Source organism: Trichinella spiralis, assembly GCF_000181795.1.
Source record: "Trichinella spiralis strain ISS 195 chromosome Unknown Scfld5, whole genome shotgun sequence".
NCBI lineage: Eukaryota > Metazoa > Nematoda > Enoplea > Trichinellida > Trichinellidae > Trichinella > Trichinella spiralis.
The window spans coordinates 2,160,480-2,180,256 of record NW_003526944.1 but is presented as its reverse complement, the minus strand read 5'-3'; the positions used below and the strand labels follow the sequence as shown (position 1 = coordinate 2,180,256).

General features: G+C 36.6%; 7 protein-coding genes across 7 annotated transcripts; 4 read left to right on the top strand and 3 right to left on the bottom strand.

Annotated features, from left to right (window-relative positions):
• The first annotated feature begins 1,069 nt into the window (after nucleotides 1–1,069).
• On the top strand, nucleotides 1,070–3,123 carry Tsp_04143 (hypothetical protein). Its single transcript, XM_003374910.1, has 8 exons — nucleotides 1,070–1,270; nucleotides 1,365–1,634; nucleotides 1,721–1,834; nucleotides 1,897–2,021; nucleotides 2,088–2,253; nucleotides 2,350–2,455; nucleotides 2,580–2,730; nucleotides 3,009–3,123. The coding sequence occupies exons 1-8, from the start codon at nucleotides 1,070–1,072 to the stop codon at nucleotides 3,121–3,123; spliced, it is 1,248 nt and encodes a 415-aa protein (XP_003374958.1).
• Nucleotides 3,124–3,681: 558 nt separating this feature from the next.
• On the bottom strand, nucleotides 3,682–4,622 carry Tsp_04142 (conserved hypothetical protein). The gene is made up of 2 exons (XM_003374909.1): nucleotides 4,503–4,622; nucleotides 3,682–4,476 (listed from the first exon to the last, which is right to left on the bottom strand). Exons 1-2 carry the CDS (start codon nucleotides 4,620–4,622, stop codon nucleotides 3,682–3,684), a joined length of 915 nt encoding a protein of 304 aa, XP_003374957.1.
• Nucleotides 4,623–6,024: 1,402 nt separating this feature from the next.
• Nucleotides 6,025–8,680, top strand: Tsp_04141 (protein SYM1). Its single transcript, XM_003374908.1, has 10 exons — nucleotides 6,025–6,129; nucleotides 6,497–6,551; nucleotides 6,608–6,839; nucleotides 6,872–6,982; nucleotides 7,345–7,403; nucleotides 7,437–7,562; nucleotides 8,002–8,120; nucleotides 8,196–8,294; nucleotides 8,341–8,469; nucleotides 8,537–8,680. The coding sequence occupies exons 1-10, from the start codon at nucleotides 6,025–6,027 to the stop codon at nucleotides 8,678–8,680; spliced, it is 1,179 nt and encodes a 392-aa protein (XP_003374956.1).
• Nucleotides 8,681–10,109: 1,429 nt separating this feature from the next.
• Tsp_04140 (conserved hypothetical protein) lies at nucleotides 10,110–12,588 on the bottom strand. Its single transcript, XM_003374907.1, has 2 exons — nucleotides 12,222–12,588; nucleotides 10,110–11,149 (listed from the first exon to the last, which is right to left on the bottom strand). Exons 1-2 carry the CDS (start codon nucleotides 12,586–12,588, stop codon nucleotides 10,110–10,112), a joined length of 1,407 nt encoding a protein of 468 aa, XP_003374955.1.
• A 1,815-nt stretch (nucleotides 12,589–14,403) lies between these two features.
• On the top strand, nucleotides 14,404–15,117 carry Tsp_04139 (vacuolar protein-sorting-associated protein 36). Its single transcript, XM_003374906.1, has one exon. The coding sequence runs from the start codon at nucleotides 14,404–14,406 to the stop codon at nucleotides 15,115–15,117; it is 714 nt and encodes a 237-aa protein (XP_003374954.1).
• Nucleotides 15,118–15,176: 59 nt separating this feature from the next.
• Nucleotides 15,177–16,106, bottom strand: Tsp_04138 (NAD-dependent deacetylase). The gene has a single exon (XM_003374905.1). It carries the CDS (start codon nucleotides 16,104–16,106, stop codon nucleotides 15,177–15,179), a length of 930 nt encoding a protein of 309 aa, XP_003374953.1.
• Nucleotides 16,107–17,227: 1,121 nt separating this feature from the next.
• Tsp_04137 (conserved hypothetical protein) lies at nucleotides 17,228–17,726 on the top strand. The gene is made up of 3 exons (XM_003374904.1): nucleotides 17,228–17,377; nucleotides 17,464–17,517; nucleotides 17,565–17,726. Exons 1-3 carry the CDS (start codon nucleotides 17,228–17,230, stop codon nucleotides 17,724–17,726), a joined length of 366 nt encoding a protein of 121 aa, XP_003374952.1.
• Nucleotides 17,727–19,777: the final 2,051 nt, after the last annotated feature.

The window sequence follows — 19,777 nt, the reverse complement described above, 5'->3', positions numbered from 1 at the left end:
TTTTTGTTTTTGAAGTTTATTTTTTCTATACTTTGCCTACGAAATAATTTAATACTTTTAGTCCAAAAAAAGCCTCCACATCACGCGCGGTATATTTAATCAACAGTGTCGTGCTTTTTTTTTCTTTTTCTTAAACGTGGCTGTAGTTGACGGTTAAAGTTGATACCAAATGACGCGACTATTACTATTACTATTACTATTACTATTACTATTACTATTACTATTACTATTGCTATTATTATTATTAATATTGTCAGCGTCTGTGCAACTTAACGTTAGCACTAGCAGTGATTCTAAAGTGCCTTGATGATGACGTGATGGAAATGAGTTTTTTTTTCAAATGTGAAACTGATCATTCATTTATTAATCTTATTTACTCTTTCTTTGCCTTTGCCAAAATGCTCGCTTTAATCGAGTCGCCTTGTCCTAGCCTCTATTATTTTTTTTCTTTGTTATAATTTCCATTATTATTTTTTCCTGTTCAGGATTTTATTAATATAATTTATCTTCGATGTTCAGTGGTGCGTATTTCAATACTTTGCGAAAATTTCGTTCCTAACTTTTCCACATCACATCTCATGTGTGTGTATATCAGAGTATCACCACCACCATTGTGCGCGTTCATTCAATTGTCACAGTTCATCCATCCGCGCTGCAATCTATTCTGCCGGATGTCGTCGCTTACGAGCTGATAAACTCTTTTGCTTTCTTTTTTTCTTTTCTTTAATTTTTTGTTTTTAATATGAAAATCAACTTGGAACTACTCGCCATTGGAACGTGCGATGTGATGCAAAATTTGTCAGTTGAGATTTTCGTTATTTTTTTTTCTTCTTTTCATTTTATTGCTAACTTGTGTTAATTTTTCTTTTTTTCCTTCAAGTGAATGTCGTCTTTTTCGAAAAAGGTGTCCTGTCGGATTTGACATTAAACATGAAATAAAATTCTTTTCATTCATTAATTTTGATCATTGCTTGCAAAAATTTCAGTATGACAAAGCTGATGCTTTATTTTGCAAATGTTGTTGTTTAATTTTATGATTGGGAATTTTGTAGAAAAAAAAGCAAACAAAATGCACTGGGCAAATACTATTGGCACGTTGTCGAATTTGACTCCAACTTCGTTGGGCTTTTTCAACGATTCTATGCGTCTGCTGAGGCGGTTCGTTCAGGAAGATGATGACGGGTTTGAGACGTTTCGAAAATTGTACATCGATATGTGCTTTCCATCTATTGACATAGCCACGAAAAGTTGTCCAAGTCAGTTGAAACAGGTGAAATGGGAATAAAAAAAACCAAGCATGCAGAAATTATCATAAAGCATAATTAGAATAATAATGCTACGTGTTTATTTTTTTTTCTGTGCAGCTTTATTTTGAAATGTTTTCCGTTGTGGTCATTTACTGTTTCCCGCCGGCAATTTTGAAGCGACGTATTGGAGCCGTGTATCTTTTGTATTCGTTGTATTTTCAACAGCCACGCGATGAACGAGTGTACATTCGGTTGATTGTCGATCAGTTTGTGGAATTTTCGAAATTTCGTGTCAGCCTCGTTGAAGACGGCTACCGTGAAGCTGCTTATTGTCTTTATCAGCTATTCAGAAAGCAAGCCTTTTACATCACTGCTTATTCCAACGAGGTCAGGTGGTTGTCAATTTTATGAACTTAAATTTTATAGTCTCTGTGTGTTTGTTTTATTTTCTGATTTTTGGAAATCTATTTTAGTGTAATCCTTATTTGACCCTGTGCGAGCTTTATCGAAATGAAATGGGTAAAATTAGCGACCTTTACGCCAAAGAAGTGATCCACGAAGAGTTGGCGCATAGTACCGAAGCCAAGGTTTTTCTCTTTTTTTGTTATTTTATTTATTTATTTGATTTTATTGTTGTTTTTTTTTCAAGACACTCGATGTGATACACAAATATTATGTGGATGTGAGAAATCGATTGTTGGAATCGTTGCCGAAAAATGACCGTCTGAAATTTACTCCTAAAATCAATGCTGGCACTGAAGATATTCTAGGAATGTTAGTTTTCTTTAGTGTAGTCTTAAATTTTTTGTATTTGAATTTAATTTTCATTTTCATATTCAGCGCTCCACTACCGTCTATAAAAGATGCCAAATTGAAAGCACTTAAACGAACTCACAAAGCAGTGGACGATTATGCTGTCGATGACGAAATTGGAGAACATGACAATGAAGGTGATGAATACGATTACGATCTTCCGTCTACTTCTACAAGTTGTACAAAATATCAAGTATACATTGGTTGCATTGTCAGTTTCGAAAATGCATTTCAATGTCAAATTAAGTGAACGAAAGCAATATATAATATAAAGTTGAATGACATTTAGAAAAAAAGTGAAGCTCGTAAAAACGTAAAAGCCAGTAGTCGAAATCGGCGTAATAAAGCAAATTATACTTCTTCATCCACTTCAGCGGACGACAGTGCTTTTGAAGGTAGGAAAAAAATTTCCACTTATTCAATTTCTCATTTAATCCAATGGTTAAATAATGCATGTTTTATGTTTTTTTTTTGATTGTTCAATTTTTTGAATTTTTTCTTCTTTTTCAAAAGCATTAGGGGTCAATTGGGAATTGGTCAAGTACCTTGATGTCAGGCGGTTCGTTTTTTTTCCAAGGATGGGGGGTGGATGGTTCTTTTCATTTTTCTTTCCATTTCCAATGTTGAATCACTGCAATTTGCCGTCCTCGTCGAGCATCCAAGGTCCAAGGTCTTTTCCTTCACCTGCGTCTTGTTTCAAGGTTGCTTGTTTGTTGTTGTTGTGTTGTGCTTTTTTCAGTTCTACAATTAATTCTACAATGGTGGACAATCATCTTTTGGCCATTTTTTTCCTTGTCTTTTTTTTCTTGCTTTTTCAGCATGAAATTTTTCTGCAAATGTTGAGCAAGTGATCGTTTATTTAGCCAAATGGGGGGGGGCGATAAGCATTCGGAGTAGGAAGAGTGCACTGATGATGTTGATGAAACTGGAATTGTTTGTTGCTTCCAGGTCTGTCAAGTGGTTTTTGGAAATTGATCCACTCACGGAGATGTTGATTAATTCAAACATAATACATTTCAATTTTTCAAATACGGTTGTGAACAATTTGTTGAATGATCAATAATTTTGGATGAGATTTTTTAATCATTTATCGTTAGGAAAAGGGGGAGGGGTTGGTTACTGTTACTGTTTGTTTCATAAGTATGAGTAATAACATCTGCATTATTCACATTCGATGCAATTTCTGAAATGAAAAGTATTTTTATTCAAAAATGAAATATATAAGTTGAAAACAGAAAAGAAGTTTCGCTGAACGACGATGATTGGATTAGCCGCTGGCTGTTCACACATGTCACGGGTTGCTCAGGGGCAGGGATTTGGATCTGGGGTAGAATTTACCGGCAGTGCGGCGTTGCAATCATCGCTCAATTGGCGACTGCGACGTTTATTCTGGCGATTGTGTTGATGGCTAGTTTCGTGGTTGTTTGTCGGCTTGGTCGACGGTGACTGTTGATCAGCTTGGGCAATTTTCTCTTTCGCACAACAGTTCTGCTGGTCAGTGCCGAGCAAGTGTTCTTGGGTCAGTTTACTTTGGCAGCAGTTGTCCGCTTGGGACAGTGGAACCGGCGACGGCATCCTGAGCTCGTCGTACAAGTGGACAACGGCCGGCGGGTCGAACGGATCACGGAATCGGTGCTTCAACCTGCGGGCGTGTCTGAGCTCGCGTCGAGCCTGCCTGTCGAGCAGGTAGCGTTGGCGGACGATCTGTCGGCCGAGCAAATTCGAAAGCATCACACACAAGCAGACTGGCAAGATCGCCGCGCCGATCATCGCACCGAACATCAGAGCGTGACTTTCGAACAACTTCTGCAACGGCTGCAGACATCCCTCGCTGTGTATACTGCCCAGCAGGTCGGTGATCGGCTTTTCCTGGGCTCCGAAGCCGCAGACGATGCTCGGCAACGGCGGCGTACCGTTGGCGTCGGCTGTCGGCCGCCGACAGCACGAATGGGGCACTGCGCAGCGTTCCGGCGCCGGGTTGTGGTCGGTGCAGTTGAACAGCGCATTGAGACTCCACTCCCGGTAGCCGTGGGAACCGACGCCACAACACTGGAGCTGACTCTGCAAATAGTCGACCACGTCCTTGATGTTGTCGTTGACGTGGTAGCGTTCCAAGGCGCTGGACAACAGTGTACGCAGGCTCAGACCGATCGACGAGTCCGAATAGAACAATATGAACGCCAAGAAACCGCACAGCACCAACAACACGTATGCGACGAACAACACCAGCGAGAAGCACTTCAACATGCAGACGTTTTCCCGCAACGCGCCGGCGCAGCCGAGCAGCGAAACCACGCCCACGGTCGAGCCGAGCACGACCAACATTACGCACGGGTTGAGGAAAAAGTCCACCGCTTCGACCACCGGTCGAAAATCTTTGGCGTACAAGTAGAAGCCAAGCAACGCGGTGCCGGTACTGGCGAACCAGACGAAAAAATTTACCGAAAACAAAAAATACCTCAACAAGCAGTTGATCTCTTGTCTGGATCTGTGCTGTTCACGTCGCTTGAACAACTTCATCTCGTCCATTCTCGTCGCCGCTTTCACCGGGCTTTTATTCATCCAATATTCTAAATTATTCTTCGTGTTGTTGTTGGTTGTTGCTTTGGTCGTCGTCGGTGTTTTTATTTTTCACAATTTTCCCATTCTTCAGAGTTTTCTTTCTTCACTGATGAATATCCAAGCAAGCAACAGACTGACAAACAAACAAACAAACAAACAAAATAATTTTCTTATTCAGTCGTCACCTGTCTACTTGACACCGGAAACAGTAGCAATAGTAACAGCCAGCCAGTCAGTCAGTAATGGGTTTTTCTTAATTTTCTCTTCCTATCACTGCTTCTGTCGTACTGTACTGTACTGTTACCGCTGCCGACGCTTCCTGCTACTGCTAATACCACCAGTGCAGTAGTTTATAACCAGATGATGACAAATAACAATTGTTGGAAAACGGCGAGAACAGCAGTAGCAGTGGTTAACATTAGTTAGAAAGTACCTTTCACTACAGTATGCTTGCTGTGTGAAAAACCGGCTTTGAAATTTTCGTCGGCGTGTGTGTGCGTAAACCTGGTTCAAATGTGAGCTCTGCTTTGCACACTCCTTTGCTAACTAGCGCACGCACTGTGCTACCCTCAGGTTTTGTATAGAACATTTTTCGCCACTGCGTCATCATACTGATCGATGGATGACCTTCACACATTTAGTGTAGCATATTTTTTTCGTCTTTCTTATTGAAACTTGACGGTCAGATTTTTTTACCGTATCTCACTGCATATATTATTGGATTGGAATTTATTTTTTTAATAGTTTATCGAATTATTTTCATCTATTTGTTTTATTTTAATATATTTATTGCAATTAATTCAACATAAGTTTATTATTTTTTTCCATGTTCCATTTTGAAAAAAAATTAGGCCGGCCGTTGCACTTTTGTCATTTAGGTGAGATTATTAGTAGTCTCTTTTTCTTTTCAGTCAGTCAATGACCAGAAATTGAAAGTTTGAACATTTTCACTGTACATTCAGAAATTTATATTAACAAAAAAAAACCGCGTACAGACTTTCCGCATGCATTTTCGATACCGGTTGAATGGTGATAATTGAAAAAGAGCGACGCTAATGATGTGTCGGGATGTGGGCTGACCACAAGCAAAACTGACCATAATAAACTGTATATTGGTTGGAAGCAGGGATCGGCATTTATTTGTCGACTGGAAATTGGGGAAAGCGGTCGCAGTGTACTGAGTTCACTGGGCAACGTTAAATAACTTTTGTTGACATTTCTTTCTTCCTAGCTGTTGCTTGTTGCTTTTCACTTTCACCTGACAATGCTATCCATATATTCTGTAAATGCTGATGTGTGTAATTTGGAACATTTGCATTAGCTAGCTAGCTGGCTAGCCAGCTCAATAATTGCACTAGTGTTGACTTTTGGTGAAAAATGAAATTTTCGTTTTTGTCACTCGATGTTGTCTTTTTCTGACAACACTTTGAAAAGTTTCAAGTTGAAATTGGGGTGTGGTGGTGATGACGGCTTCATTATGCCCCGTAGCGTAGCATTGAAGGAAATAGTTTTCGGGTTGATTAATCAAAAGTCAGACATTCTGAAATTGGATCATTATTGATTTAATAATGTCAATTGTTCTAGTGCTTTCTTTTTGTGTTGCTTTTTCTTCTTGTTTTTTTCTTTTTTCCCAATTTATTCACTCACTTTTCACACTTGCTGGTCCTTCAATTGGACGTGAAATTAAATTATACTGTAAACATGGAATTGTTGATAAAAATTGTAAATAGAATTTATAGTTCGAAATGGGTTTGAATTGTCTGCTGAACAACACTTTACAGTTTTTTATAAACAACTAGTTACTTTGGTTTTTACTTTATTACTTTCCTAATTGCGAAAATAGTCAAAAAATAAGTTCAAGATTCAAAATTCAGTTCATCGTCCAATTCACTCACGTTGACTTTCTTGCCCATCATCCATCCGATAGCAGTTTACACAAATTCATGTACTTGTTCGAAATTCAGTTTAAACTCTGTCTCTTGTAGTTGGCACCAGTTTGGCGGTCGATTCATCAGAGAATCAAGTTGATGAAGAGGATATGCTGCTTGGATCGGCGCTGGAGAAGACACTGTCACAGTTGAACAGTGCAAACGCTGGACCTGCGGATGATGGTCACTCGTCGTTGACAGTTGATCAACCGATGGATGAACAGTCGGACAGTGAAATAAGAAACCGACTACGCCCGAGGCCCCGTCGTTCCAAAATTCCCGCCGGCATGTGAATTAAGCATGCATTAATAAGAAATTCAGTTCGCACGGTGCTGATATTCTTCGTATTGTAGTGGGGAAATTTTTCTCGTTACTCTTGTTGCACATTTCGTCTAGTCGAATAAATGAATGCGCAATTTGTATTCAAACGTCGTTTAAACAAAAAGAATAATTCAATTTAATTGCACCTGATTATCCAATAAATTACAACACGTTGTACTGAATACAGTAATTTTTAAAAAAAAGTTTTTTATTTCTCCCTAGAACGCTGTTATTACGTTTTACGTTTTATGTTTTGTCATATTTTGTTTATGTTTTTGTGCACAAATGAATTTTTAAATGTAAAATACCACAAACAAAAGAAGAAACTTAATACATAGCTACAGTATAAACAATTTAAACTTGCATTTTTAAAAAATTGCATCTTTACTGGTGCAGTGATTTTTCGTTTCGATTTGAATCCTTTCCAATCAGAATGATGTACAATTTAAACAGAATTGCAAATTTGCCAACAGGCTTGTAATTAGCAGTGAATTTCAGTCGCAAAGAATTGATGCTCTTCACTGTCGACAAGGTTCACACATTTTAAAACCATTTGAATTTGTAGGTGCGAATGTGAATAGCCTTGGCAGATTGTCGAAAGCGATGCTCTTTGAAAAAGCTACACATGCTTGGCATCGTTATTTAGAAATATTAACACGACATCCGTTGAAAACACAAATGTTGATCACAGGTACACGATGAACAGTGATTTTTTTTGAAAAGAAAACGAAAACGAACATTACCCGTTGTTTCTTTTTCTTACCTTTCTTTTCATTTTTCAATGCAACTTTTTTCCTACGTTAACTAGTATTAAATTAACTTTCATTGCATAAACATAAAATGCCAATCAACGAACAACGAATGCATCATACCGTATTTTAGTTTCATTTCCACTGATGCTCGATGGATAATTCATTCGTCGTACTGTTTTGATAGATTTTTATTTCGACAATTTAGTCATTGATATGATTCTTATTAAGTTTCCAAATTAGAAACAAGTAAACATGATTATTGCAGTGTGCTAGGGTGAAATGAAGTTGCGAATTGTAAAATGTAAAATCTAGAATGAACATTTTGAAAATTGATCATTTTTGGTTTGAATTTTGCACAGTATTATTTTCCTTTTTTAGGATTTTTGATGGGCGCAGGTGATGTGAGTTCACAAATTTTTATCGAACCCAAAAAGAAACCCAAGCGATTCGACTTTGTCAGAACTGCTCGATTTATTTGCATCGGAAGTTTCTTTTTTGTAAATTTGCTTTTCTATTTATTTAATGGAAATTTTAATTTTTCACTAATCCCCACCGGATTCTCTTTTTTACAGGCTCCTTTGCTGAAGTCGTGGTTTGCGTTTTTGCAGAATCGTATTCACTGCAAAGCTTATCCACGTCTGTCGCCAGTAAAGCGATTGTTTGCTGATCAAGTAATGTTTTTATTTAAAAAATTTTATCTGATGAGGCGTGTTTCAGATAATTTGCAGTCCTGTTGTTTTGGCTTCTTTTCTTGTACTTTTACGTACGCTCGAAATGAAGCCAATTAAAACTGCTTTTCATCAGTGTCGAACACAATTTTGGGACATTTATCTCACTGGACTGAAAGTTTGTGATGAACAATTTTTCCAAATCCACTTCCGCATCAGTGTCCATATTTGGTTGATCATTTCAGGTGTGGCCATTTATGCAGTTGGTCAATTTTTATCTTGTTCCATTGGAGCATCGAATTTTGGTTGTTCAAATGGTCGCCATATTTTGGAACACATATTTAGCATGGAAAACGCAAAGCGATGATCAACTGCTCACTGATCATTGATCCCAGTTGTCATTGTCTTGGAAAAACAGTAATCCGTTTGTAGCCGACTAATGTTTTTGTAAAATTTCTGTTCGAATTTGCCAATATTGTTGAACTGATCATGTTTGCATTTACGGTAGGTGAATTGCTTCCTTTTGTTTTTTTTGGCGTTTAATTGTTTTTACACTCATTTTATTGCACTGAAGCACAACTTTATAAAAAATATGGTATGTTTTTATTGTCAGAAATAATCTTATATACATGTTGCAATTTCACACACCCTATATCAAATATTTGTTTATTTTTATTATCATCCTTCTTTTCTCCGTTTAATATCAGTCTGTTTTTAATTATTATACGGTTGCTGTTTATTTTATGGCAATGAATTTTTTTTCCATCTCACTTGTCAGTCAGTAAACAATTTTCCAGTAGGTAAGTGTTGAAAATTAAATTACGATATAATAATATTGAATTACAAATTGAAGAGAAAAATTTATTGTGAAAAATTGCTTTTCGGCGTTTGATAATGTTCACCTTTTAATAGAGTACTTTTCTGACGGCAATGTTGAATATTATTTCGAAATTTGCATAGATAGTCAGTCATTCAAATAGACATAACCGGGGTTAGTTGGTTTGGTATGAGCGTCGACGATCGGACGGCTTTGCATTTCCGCTGTTGATGATGCAATTTGACGAGCGAACTTTGGCAAATAGAGCAAATTTGCTTGGTTGAAAAAAAAGCTCAGCCAAGTGAGAAAAGTTGTTACCTAGTGAAATGGAATTACTTCACCACCAACGCAAGAACAGTCTGAAAAATGGTCCTCTTTCAACATATATTTATCAGTTGAATCGGTAAGTTATTGTTATTTTATTCGTTTGTCTTGTCATTTTTGTTATTTATTGATATTAATTCTGAAAAAAAAGTGGTAAATATTTGAAACACGAAGCCGGTAATAGAATCCCAGTCGGTGTCACTGGGTTTGGGCTATTTTTATTAGTGGTTTATTCAATTTTGTCGGTACTTGTTTTCGAAAGTTTTCAATTTTCACCGCAATTACAGTAACTTTTGAACAGTTTGCTTGTTCTGTCTGTCTGCTTGATCTTGATTATTTTGTTATCTTATTTTCAGAATTTCAGGCATTTATAGAAATATTTCAACATTTTTAAAAATAATTAATCAATTGTTACAATTTTTGACCTCATCGCGCAAGTTTATAAACTTTGATATGAAATTGATTGCTTGTACTTTAAAATGTGATCTTCAAGTTTGAATGTTGTAATCATCATTTCAGGGAAAATTTAAGCTCGTGATTGTATGATTTATATTATATTTCACTTTTTTGTATGAGCAGAGAAATACAACAGACAGTCAGTAAAACATAATATCAAATAATTATTGAATCGGGATTAAGTTTTAATAATCATGATGGCAGTTTGCCAGAATCTTTATTTATTTGGAATTGGGTTTCTTCGGATAGGCTTGCAAAATTGAAATGAAGCCGTTCCATTGGCAACAGCTTATCAGTATCAGCAAAACAATGTGTAATAGTACTATTGGAAAAGTTGCATAACAAAGAAAGTTCCATTCAATCTTGTAATCTTGATATTCTTCGTAGTCATAGTATTGACTTTCACAGCGATTTCCGTATGCATCGTTGAAACACCCGCAAACTTGACTACCATTCAAGTTAATACGGACTCCCCAAGGTCCGCAGTCCAGTTGTTCATCACTTTTCATTTCTATTTCACAATATTCACCGGCAAAGCCTGGCAGACAAGTGCAAAATGTGCTGCCCGCCTCGTATGTCGACGACGGCGCTTTCTTTTGACAATTTTTCATTCTCTTGCTTGAGCAGAAAAATCCAGTCCACGCTCTGCTCTTGCACGGTATCAGTGTCAAATATGTATAGCTATTCAAATTGCCATAAGCGAACACGGCGCATCCTGGATTGGTTCGACTGTACAAGTCTGTGTTGTTGCAGTCGAAAAAAATTCCACTTTTTCCTCTAACTGGAAAAAATTCATTGCATGATTCGGTGCTTTCAAATTCACTTTTCGATCGATCATCGTAAATGGTCAACGTGGCCACGCATTCGTCCTCTTGCCGTGTGGCATTATCTGTCAATTTTATGCCATTTATTTTCCATCCGTCCAAATAAACGCCATTTCTTTCTTCCCAGAATTTTTCATAGGGCAAGTCCAAATAAAAAGCATCCCAATCTTTCGCATTATTGGGAACGTTCCCTATTGTAACATGGCCCATTGTCATGTGGGCTAAGTGGCCGTTGTAAAATTGTCCACACAGTATTTTTGCTTCTTCGTATCCGTCATTTACACCGTTCAGACCTTGATCATCCAGATTGACATAGGTGATGCATTCGTCTGTTTTGCCGTTGTAATAACCTTTGTATCCGAGATCCAGTTGATGGGGACAAAACGATAAAATAATTGGAAATAGCAGAGCAAAAAACATCCAATAGGTGAACATGGCTGATGTTTAAGAGATAAACAAACAGTGGTCGTCCAATTTAGTGTCAGTTGTGAGAATCGCATAACACGGCAATAACAAGCAAGAATTTTAATCTGCAGTTTAGTTTAAAGTATTTTAATCATCCAATTTTTTTAAACAACTACTACTTTAAACCCTTCTACTAACGTGACGTCAATGCATCGATTGAGTGTAAAAATAAATTGTAAAAGTGGCTATTTCTTTCTTTCTTTCTTTCTTTCTTTTCTAAATATTTTTCTCTGAAAATTTTAAACCCTACGAACATTTGATATTGTTTCTTTGTAATTATTTAAATCAACAAGGAAGGCAGTTTTCCAAGAGGGGCAATGCGTTTTAAGAATAAAAAAAAAATAAAAACTAAAAAAGCAATTGTTGTTCACTGTTTATATGCTGTTTTTAAGAGGATTAATAATTAATCGAATCGAATCAAATCAAATCAAGTCAAATTGACCAGGAGAAAAAGCCATCATTTGATCCGCTGTTCACCACACAGACAAAGTGACTTTCGCTGGGCGTCATCTCGCCGTGGATGTTCTTAATTTGCATGGGATAATAGTAGTCGTACCATTCGCCCACTTCCAAGCCGTTCTGTTCGACGGTGCTTCTCAGTTTGTTGATTTCGTCGAAATTGGCTGCCGTTCCGCAGAGTACCAAACTGCGCGACGGCTTCAGTATATTCATCAAATTGTTCAACGTCTGTTTCAAATTGTCGTCATTCGACAACAGCTGATTGCTCAGAAAGCAGCTGATCAAATCATAGCGACCATTTTCTTCGACAAACTTTTCACTGCTGTTCACGTCGAGCAGAAAAATTTGTTCAATCTATTCAAAGAGTGGAACATTTTTCAAACAATATCGAAATGCATTATAGAAAAAATTTCGTTATAGCACGCATGCTGTTCTTCAAATCGATACGTTGATATGAGATTGATTCGATTAATTTAATTAATCGAAAGAGGAAAAATGGAATGAATTTAATTGAAACAAATCTAAACTTGCCCTTTGACGAATGCTGTAATAAGCTTCGCAGGAGTCTTTTTTGAAAAATTCCACCAGAAACGTGATAATCGGCTGCAGGTTCCAAGCTGGCCACTGGTCGCCACCGTCTTTCCATTGTTGCAGTATTTGCATGGCGTCGGGGTTGTAAGTGCCGATGTAAATTTTGCCCGGAAAGTTGCACTCGAACAAGGCGCATCCGAGCGCGAAGCCACACCCGACGCTCAGATACCTCGCCTCTTGGTCTTCTTTCAAAGGCTCCAACAGACGGTTGAGCACGTCCATCAAAGTGGACAAGTAGAATTCGACCAGCTGATGGCCGATGATGTCGTCGGGCAGGCTGTTCGCATCGCAGGCCAAATCGACGAGCTTGCTGTGAAAATCGTGCTGCATCAACGCGTGGAACGTGTCGAACGTTGGCCATTGTTGTACAGCTTCCATTTTATTCTGTTTAACTGAAAAGTGATTGCGTTGCCTTTTAGCACGTGAAGCGCAATTGCAAAATCACCTGCAACGGGCCGAATTGGTCGGGATGTGTATTGGATGAGGTGGGAATTTTAGTGATTTTTCTTTTTTGAAGCTGCTGCAAACTCGGAACAGCAAACGTGAATAAAATGCCCACTGAATTGAATGAACGCGCACGTAGTCAACGATTCATTGGAAGGAACACTGAACTGCTTGGAGCAATGTTAAGTTTATAATTTAGCAAATGTTGCGCGCAATTTCTTTCTCTCTCTTGCGTGTAAAGCAGCAGATTGGCTGTTGATGACTGCGAGATGATGCTCAGTGAAAAGTTAGCCTTGTCAGTCGTCGGTAGGTAATTCAGAATCCACTTTACGTTTCAACAACGCCGGCAAACATTTTTCACCAACTCTAATAATTTATGACACTTTGCAAAGTAATAGCAAATGTAGGAAAGTTGATTCAAATTTAACTTGATTCCAAATAGCGACACCGCTTTCACGTTATACGATATCATTTTTTAAACGCCAATTGTACCCTTGTTGCCGGTGGAATCCACTAGCAACAAGTACCGTTGATCAAGTGAAAAAGTCAGTAGGGACAACATTTCATTTTTCAATCATTAAATACTTGTGTATTTCAGTTGATCTAATTAAAAAAAAATTTCAACGACTTATCAACCGTGTAAAGCACCGTTCAAAAAAATCACGACATCTGATGAAATGTGTTTTCTTTGCAATTCTGCTTAGCTTTTGGAGTATAATGTGAATGAATACTGTGAACTTATTTTACTTTGTAATGACTGTCATTTTTTTGTTTAGGCAAATTACTCGTGTTTTGATTTCTAGCGAAATCAACAAAATACTCGTTTGTAAAATGTAAAAATAAATGTACCGCGCGATTCTGCGAGACGAATATTGCTGGTAAAGTTACTGAAAAAAATTGCTACATAAATTAATTATTAACAATTAAACCTGACTATTATACAGTAGGAACGAAGAAAACAGTATTACTAACCATAACAAGTATTGATATTTCTGTGGGGTTATTTAGGGAATTTGAAAATTCAGTTTTAGCTTTTTCAAAATTTATCCACTGATTATACTTAACTGCTTTTAATATTCATTCAAATGTTCACTGACTTGATGATACTAGCGAAATAATTTGCAGTAAAAAATCGTATTTATCAGTTGTCATAAAGTGCTGTTAACTGAAAAATATTTCTCCAGGTTTACTTTCAGAAAATTTTTTTTAATTTAAACTCAGCAAAAATAAATTTACGCAACAATTGCATATCTGAGTACAAGTAAAGCATACGATTGAAATGGTGATCGAGTTATTTGAACGGATTTAAAAAATTGTAACTTTTTCAAACGGCAGAACGTATTATCCATTACAAAAGTGAATTATTTAAACTATTACACAGTTGAAGTAATTTTTTTTACTTCATACTGTATGTACTTTTAATCTTTTACTTGTTACTGTATCTTTTTGTAACGAAAATAAGTGGCATTTCAATGTTTTCTTCTTCTAAACAGAACCAACTGGATGATTTCCGTTGTCCTATCGAACTGTGATCATTAGTTTAATGCTATAATTTATGTTAAGGTTCTGTTTGAAAAAGTGCCTAGCAACATTTACTACTGAGCGATGTAAGTTTTTTATTGCTTCATAAAATTAAATTTACTGCTTATTGCTGTTTCACTTAATTCGAACACATGAGAATTCGCTGGAAGGATTTATTTTCCAGTTTCATTTGCAGATAAATATTGAAAAAATGCGTCGGGCAGGAATAATCAGCATCGAACGTCAGCTAGAGGCGAAACGCGATCAAAATTCGCAAAGTATCAGTCAAGCTTTCGAAGATTTGACACCACTGATAACAATGGCGAAAGATATGGTATCACTGGCAAAAGAAATTACTGGTGAAATTTCGAAGAAGAAAGGTGCAATTACTGAGGATGAAGCAGTTCAACTGAAAGCTCATCTGTTGAGTTTGGGAATTGAGGAACCGGTCACACGAGAAAAGGTCGAATCTTCTTCTTCTTATTTTTCTAAACTCTCTGAAGAATGCATAGCAATTTTGTCGGATCCCATATCTGAATCGGGTGGAATGTTAACTTTATTCGACGCTTACGTACGGGTGAACCGTGCTCGAGGTTTCGACTTGATTTCACCTTCAGATTTTTTCCGCGCCTGCAAGCTGATAAACAGTTCAACATCACCAATAAGAATGGTCACATTCCGGAGTCAGTTACGAGTATTAGTGAACAAAGATCACGATCCTTCGAAAATGAAAACGGTACTTGTAAATCTGATGGAAGAAAATGGTAGTTTAACTGCCGAACAACTATCGCAGAAGCGCCAAATACCTATGCTATTAGCCAAAGAGCTACTGCTGGACGCAGAAGACGACGGCCTGCTTTGCAGAGATGAAACTATCGAAGGAATACGTTTTTTTCCAAATTTATTTCTTACAAACATTCCATGAAAACAGTACAAATAAAAATAATTCCTTTTCAATAAAGGAACTGATAACTGTAATAATACTTACTCGTATGCAGTTGCTAAAACTTGACTACAATTTGACGATATTTTTATCGTCGCTAAATCATCCGCTCGAGTTGGACCAATATTTACAATTAAAATTGGCATCTTAATTTCGTAAGCAATGTGTACAAGACGAAATACTGAAAGCACCTGTAGTGAAGTGCCAACGGCAAGCAGTCCGTCCGATTCTGAAAGCCGATCTTCAACAAAATGCACAGTTCGAATTGGAACATTTTCACCAAAAAATACAATATCTGGCTTGAGAATACCTCGGCAGTTATCACAAACTGGCATGCGAAAGTTTTTTTCCAAGTCATTGTCCAAATCTACATCTCCATCCGGAGCCAACTGTTTCACTTGTGCTTCCCAATGTGGATTCAGCTTCTGCATGTACGACTGCAATTCATCCCGATTCCAACGTCGTTCGCAGCTAATGCAGCGAACTCGAAAGCCGTTACCGTGCAATTCAGTAACTCTGTGGCTTCCAGCTTTGCAGTGCAAATTGTCCACATTTTGCGTGACCATCCAATGGATCCAGCCATTCTTTTCCCAATCGTTTAGAATCGCGTGAGTACGATTTGGCTTAACAGAGGAAAACTGTCGCCAGGCTACATAATTTCGCGCCCAATATCGCCTACGAACCCGTGCACTGTTTAAAAAATCAACGTACTGAATTGGTTTCAGGTGAGATCTTGCATATCTACCAACTCCTTCGGACCGATAATCAGGAATGCCACTTTCAGTTGAAATTCCAGCACCGGTTATGACAAACAGAAATCGCATGCTGTGTAAGTATTTTTTGAATTCTGCAAGCTCTTCCTCCCCAGCAGGTTTATAAGCTGGCACTAAACTGCTGCAAGATTTATCGAAAAAGCGAAACTTTTCAACAAGTCCACCAAGAATTCTGTGTCCTAGCTTCGGAAACGACATGCTGCTGGTAAGAACGTTTGTTTATTCAATATCAACGTTTGCAAAAGTTGACCAAACAGTTACAGTACTATATTATGTGGATTTAAGTTACACGATATCCTACAACAGTAGGTAATCATTTTTTATCAGTATCAGCAATTCAACTTGTACAAAGAAAGTATAATAAGAAATGAGCAACGTCTTGCAGTTACGATATTGCATTCTTTTAGGGCAAAGGCAAAAATGTTCAATAAATTACAGTATGAATTTTACGTCAGTTTATGTTTTAATTCAATTTAACAATCCAATTAGCAAGTGTTTGTATGTAATTTCAAAAGAAATTTTTTGATTTTTATTTTCAAGTTTTTTTTTCATATAATTCTACGAATTCGTTCGTATGCATTCCATGCACATCATTTGTTGACTGTAAAACTGAACAGAAATAACCCTCAAAGAAATAATGACAATCAAGTTATTACATTATCAGTTGCAAATTTTTCAAATTGTCCTTTTTAATACATAGTCAACGACTACACCAACGCTAAATGTTGTGTGAATTCAAGGGCCTAATATGCAAATAAATTAGGCAATTTTGATTTCTCGTTCTGAATTTCTAATTTACGAAGCCTTTTTTATGAAATTCTACTGTTCGGCATTTGTCTGCCAAGCGGCTAGTTGTTCTCTTTGTTGTGGTGCTAATCAGTGCTTGCCATGTTTAGCATGCTATATTCAGTTTTTTCAATACAACATTATGTGATCATAATAATTATTAATTTTATCGCACCAAATACACAATTGTACAATATGATGCATTAGATTGTGGTTATATGTGTAAGGACGTTTTGTTGTGCTTATTATTGTCATGAATAGATGCAGTGTTAATGCATGAATAGGTGCAACGGTTGAAGCTGCATTTTCTTTTGTATTATAAATCAGAAATAAAATTATATATTTAGTTGGTAACGATTGTATTTTCTCAACTTCGCGTTTAATTGAAAAGTTTGTATTATTTGAAAATTCGATTTTAAAATTAACATATTTTTTGTAACATTCACTGCTTATGAAGGTGAACGTAAACGGGGAAAGCCGGCGCTACCCGCGCTGAAAATTTCGTTGAGACTTTGTTTTTTCGCCTGCTCTGGATGTGTGGAGAGTCAGTGCTTTCGCGAAGCTTTCAGGTGAACGGAGATGTCGCGTTTTGCCTACCCAGTGGAGTAGGGATGATTACGCTTTCACCTTGTATTAAAAGGAGCGGACTTTGGCGCCAAGTCCGAAAATGCAGTGGAGGGGCGGTTTACCACTCCGTTCTTGAAACCGCGACGGGGGATGGAGATTGAGAGGCTGTGTAAATATTTATTGTATTGGAGACATTGTACAGGAGAGGCTACGCAACGACTACGCATTTTTCGTTGTTTACTCTAGGTTTTTGGTGGTATTTTTCCAAAATGCTTTGCTGTTTAAAAATACTTTTGGTTACAGTGGCGACCTGCTTATCCCAAACGTTCCGCCCCGTTATTCCCCACCACTCCCCTACTATTGGAAACGCCAACATTTCAGTCTCAAAGCTCACCGCCTGCCGTCCTAATTATCATTACAGATTGCGATCCACATCCAGTAGTAATATTTGATTATGATATCTGACATTGATATCATTTCAACGGAATTAGTAAAATACGGTAAAGTACCGAACTGATAATTAAGTTAATATAGACCACAGTCAATGAAGAGTTAATATTGAGATGATGATTGAACAAAGAAACTTACTTTTTATCAGTGGATTAAGTTTACAAAAAATTTTCGTATTCTTCTGAAACGCCCTTTTTAAATACAACTGTAGTAGCAAAAATCAAATGAAGTGATATGATCATACGGATCATTAGCGAAATGTCGGTTTGATTGCACATAATTGAAATAATTGTAGGTCAATGCCTTCCCTAAATATAGAACCACCTAATGGAAAATGTACTAATTATTATGTTTATGTTTTAAGTGTTTTTTATTTTTCTGATTCTAATTAGTTGGCAACATTCTATTCATAATTCAATGAGATAATTACTGTATTGTTTGATTATGTAAATATCATAATTACAGAAATGTTTTTTAACATTTACGACGCAACTGGATGGACATTTTTATCTCATAGAAAAAAAGAATCGAAAGCATAGATAGGAAAAGAGCCAGCTGAAATTGGAACGGAGAAAAATCACTTTAAGTATATTGTAAAAATATACTTATGGAAATTAACTTAAAAGTACTGTAACATACAGTATATTGATTGCCAAATCACCGATAAGAAAGTTGCAAAGTAAGAGGCCAATCAGAGAAAAGCGAATGTTGTGCCCGTGATTAAATTGATTTCAGTGATTTTGTATGAAATATAGTGCCGCGTAGCAAAAGCACAAATGAACCAAACTGCATCCAGGTAAAATTTCAATGATAAAACATACTTCTTATGTTTTAACAATTTACGGCTGCAATCAAGTTTTCTCTCAAATAAAGTGCATTAGTTAAGTAAATAATGCGAAATGAAATATGTGCACTAGTGATGTTTATCAGCAGCGATGAAGAAAATAAAAATTTGCATGCGAGTTCATTTGCTTTATTCACATACTGGAAATAATTTTAGTTTGACGCCGACCGTGGATGGAAGAGCTGCGTATTGATTGGAAAATTAACTGCAGCCAACGTTGAACGCCAAACCATAGATTTGCTTTCTTTTTATTCATTATTATTTTTTGGAATAATTTCTGAAAAATAATTTTTTAATCCACATTCAAAGAGCATGAATATCAACAATGGGAAGACGACTCAACTGACAGTAAGTGGCAGTTTTTTTTCTTTTATGGCGTAATCACTTTCACAATATTGAGTATAATTTCTCAATATACTCTTTATGAATTATCAATATGAGATGATGGGTGACTTAATCAACGACAAATTTTCGTACAATTAAGTTCGATTTAATAGCACCCTGTATTCATTGTATATCTATTATTAGAAGATGGTCTTTCGAAATTGAATAAGAATTTTCAGTAGCTAACACGCAAGTTCAACTAACTGTAAACAAGCTTTTGCCAGAAAATTGCTCACATAAAATTAGCTTTATATGAGCTACTTGGTTTTCTGACCTTAAAAAACTTTCAGACATACGTAGGTGTGTTGTGCCTAAGTCAATTTTTTGTCACTTTTAGATTGTAATATGTAAGATATTTTATGCTATAAAACTGTACTGTTTCTTTTTCATATTATGTGGAGATGAGGTGAGAATTCATCTTTAGAAGAATTTCTATTTCACGTAAACTACTTTTAATGCTGCGCCCGTAAGTTTTGTCCAAATAAGCAATCAGTATCTATTGTAAATCATCTTTTCAGTAGCTAAGCAAGCTTCTACTTTAAAATTATTCACCTGAAAGCGTCTTTTTGCATCAAAAATCAACTTCCATTTATGTAGGGCATTTTTGAATTTTGAAATTTCAAATTTCAAATTCAAACATGCGAATACGTGTTTTGACTTAGTCAATGTTTTTTGTTATGTCGTTTTCTGCCAAATAGTTTATATTTTGACTGAATTGCAAACGTCAAGGCCTATTTTTGAATTTCAAATTGACCCACGCAGTTTCCCCCTGCCCCAATTCATGTGAGTTAAAGTTAATCTTCCCGAAAAAAGGTATCATTGTCGAAAATCCTGGATT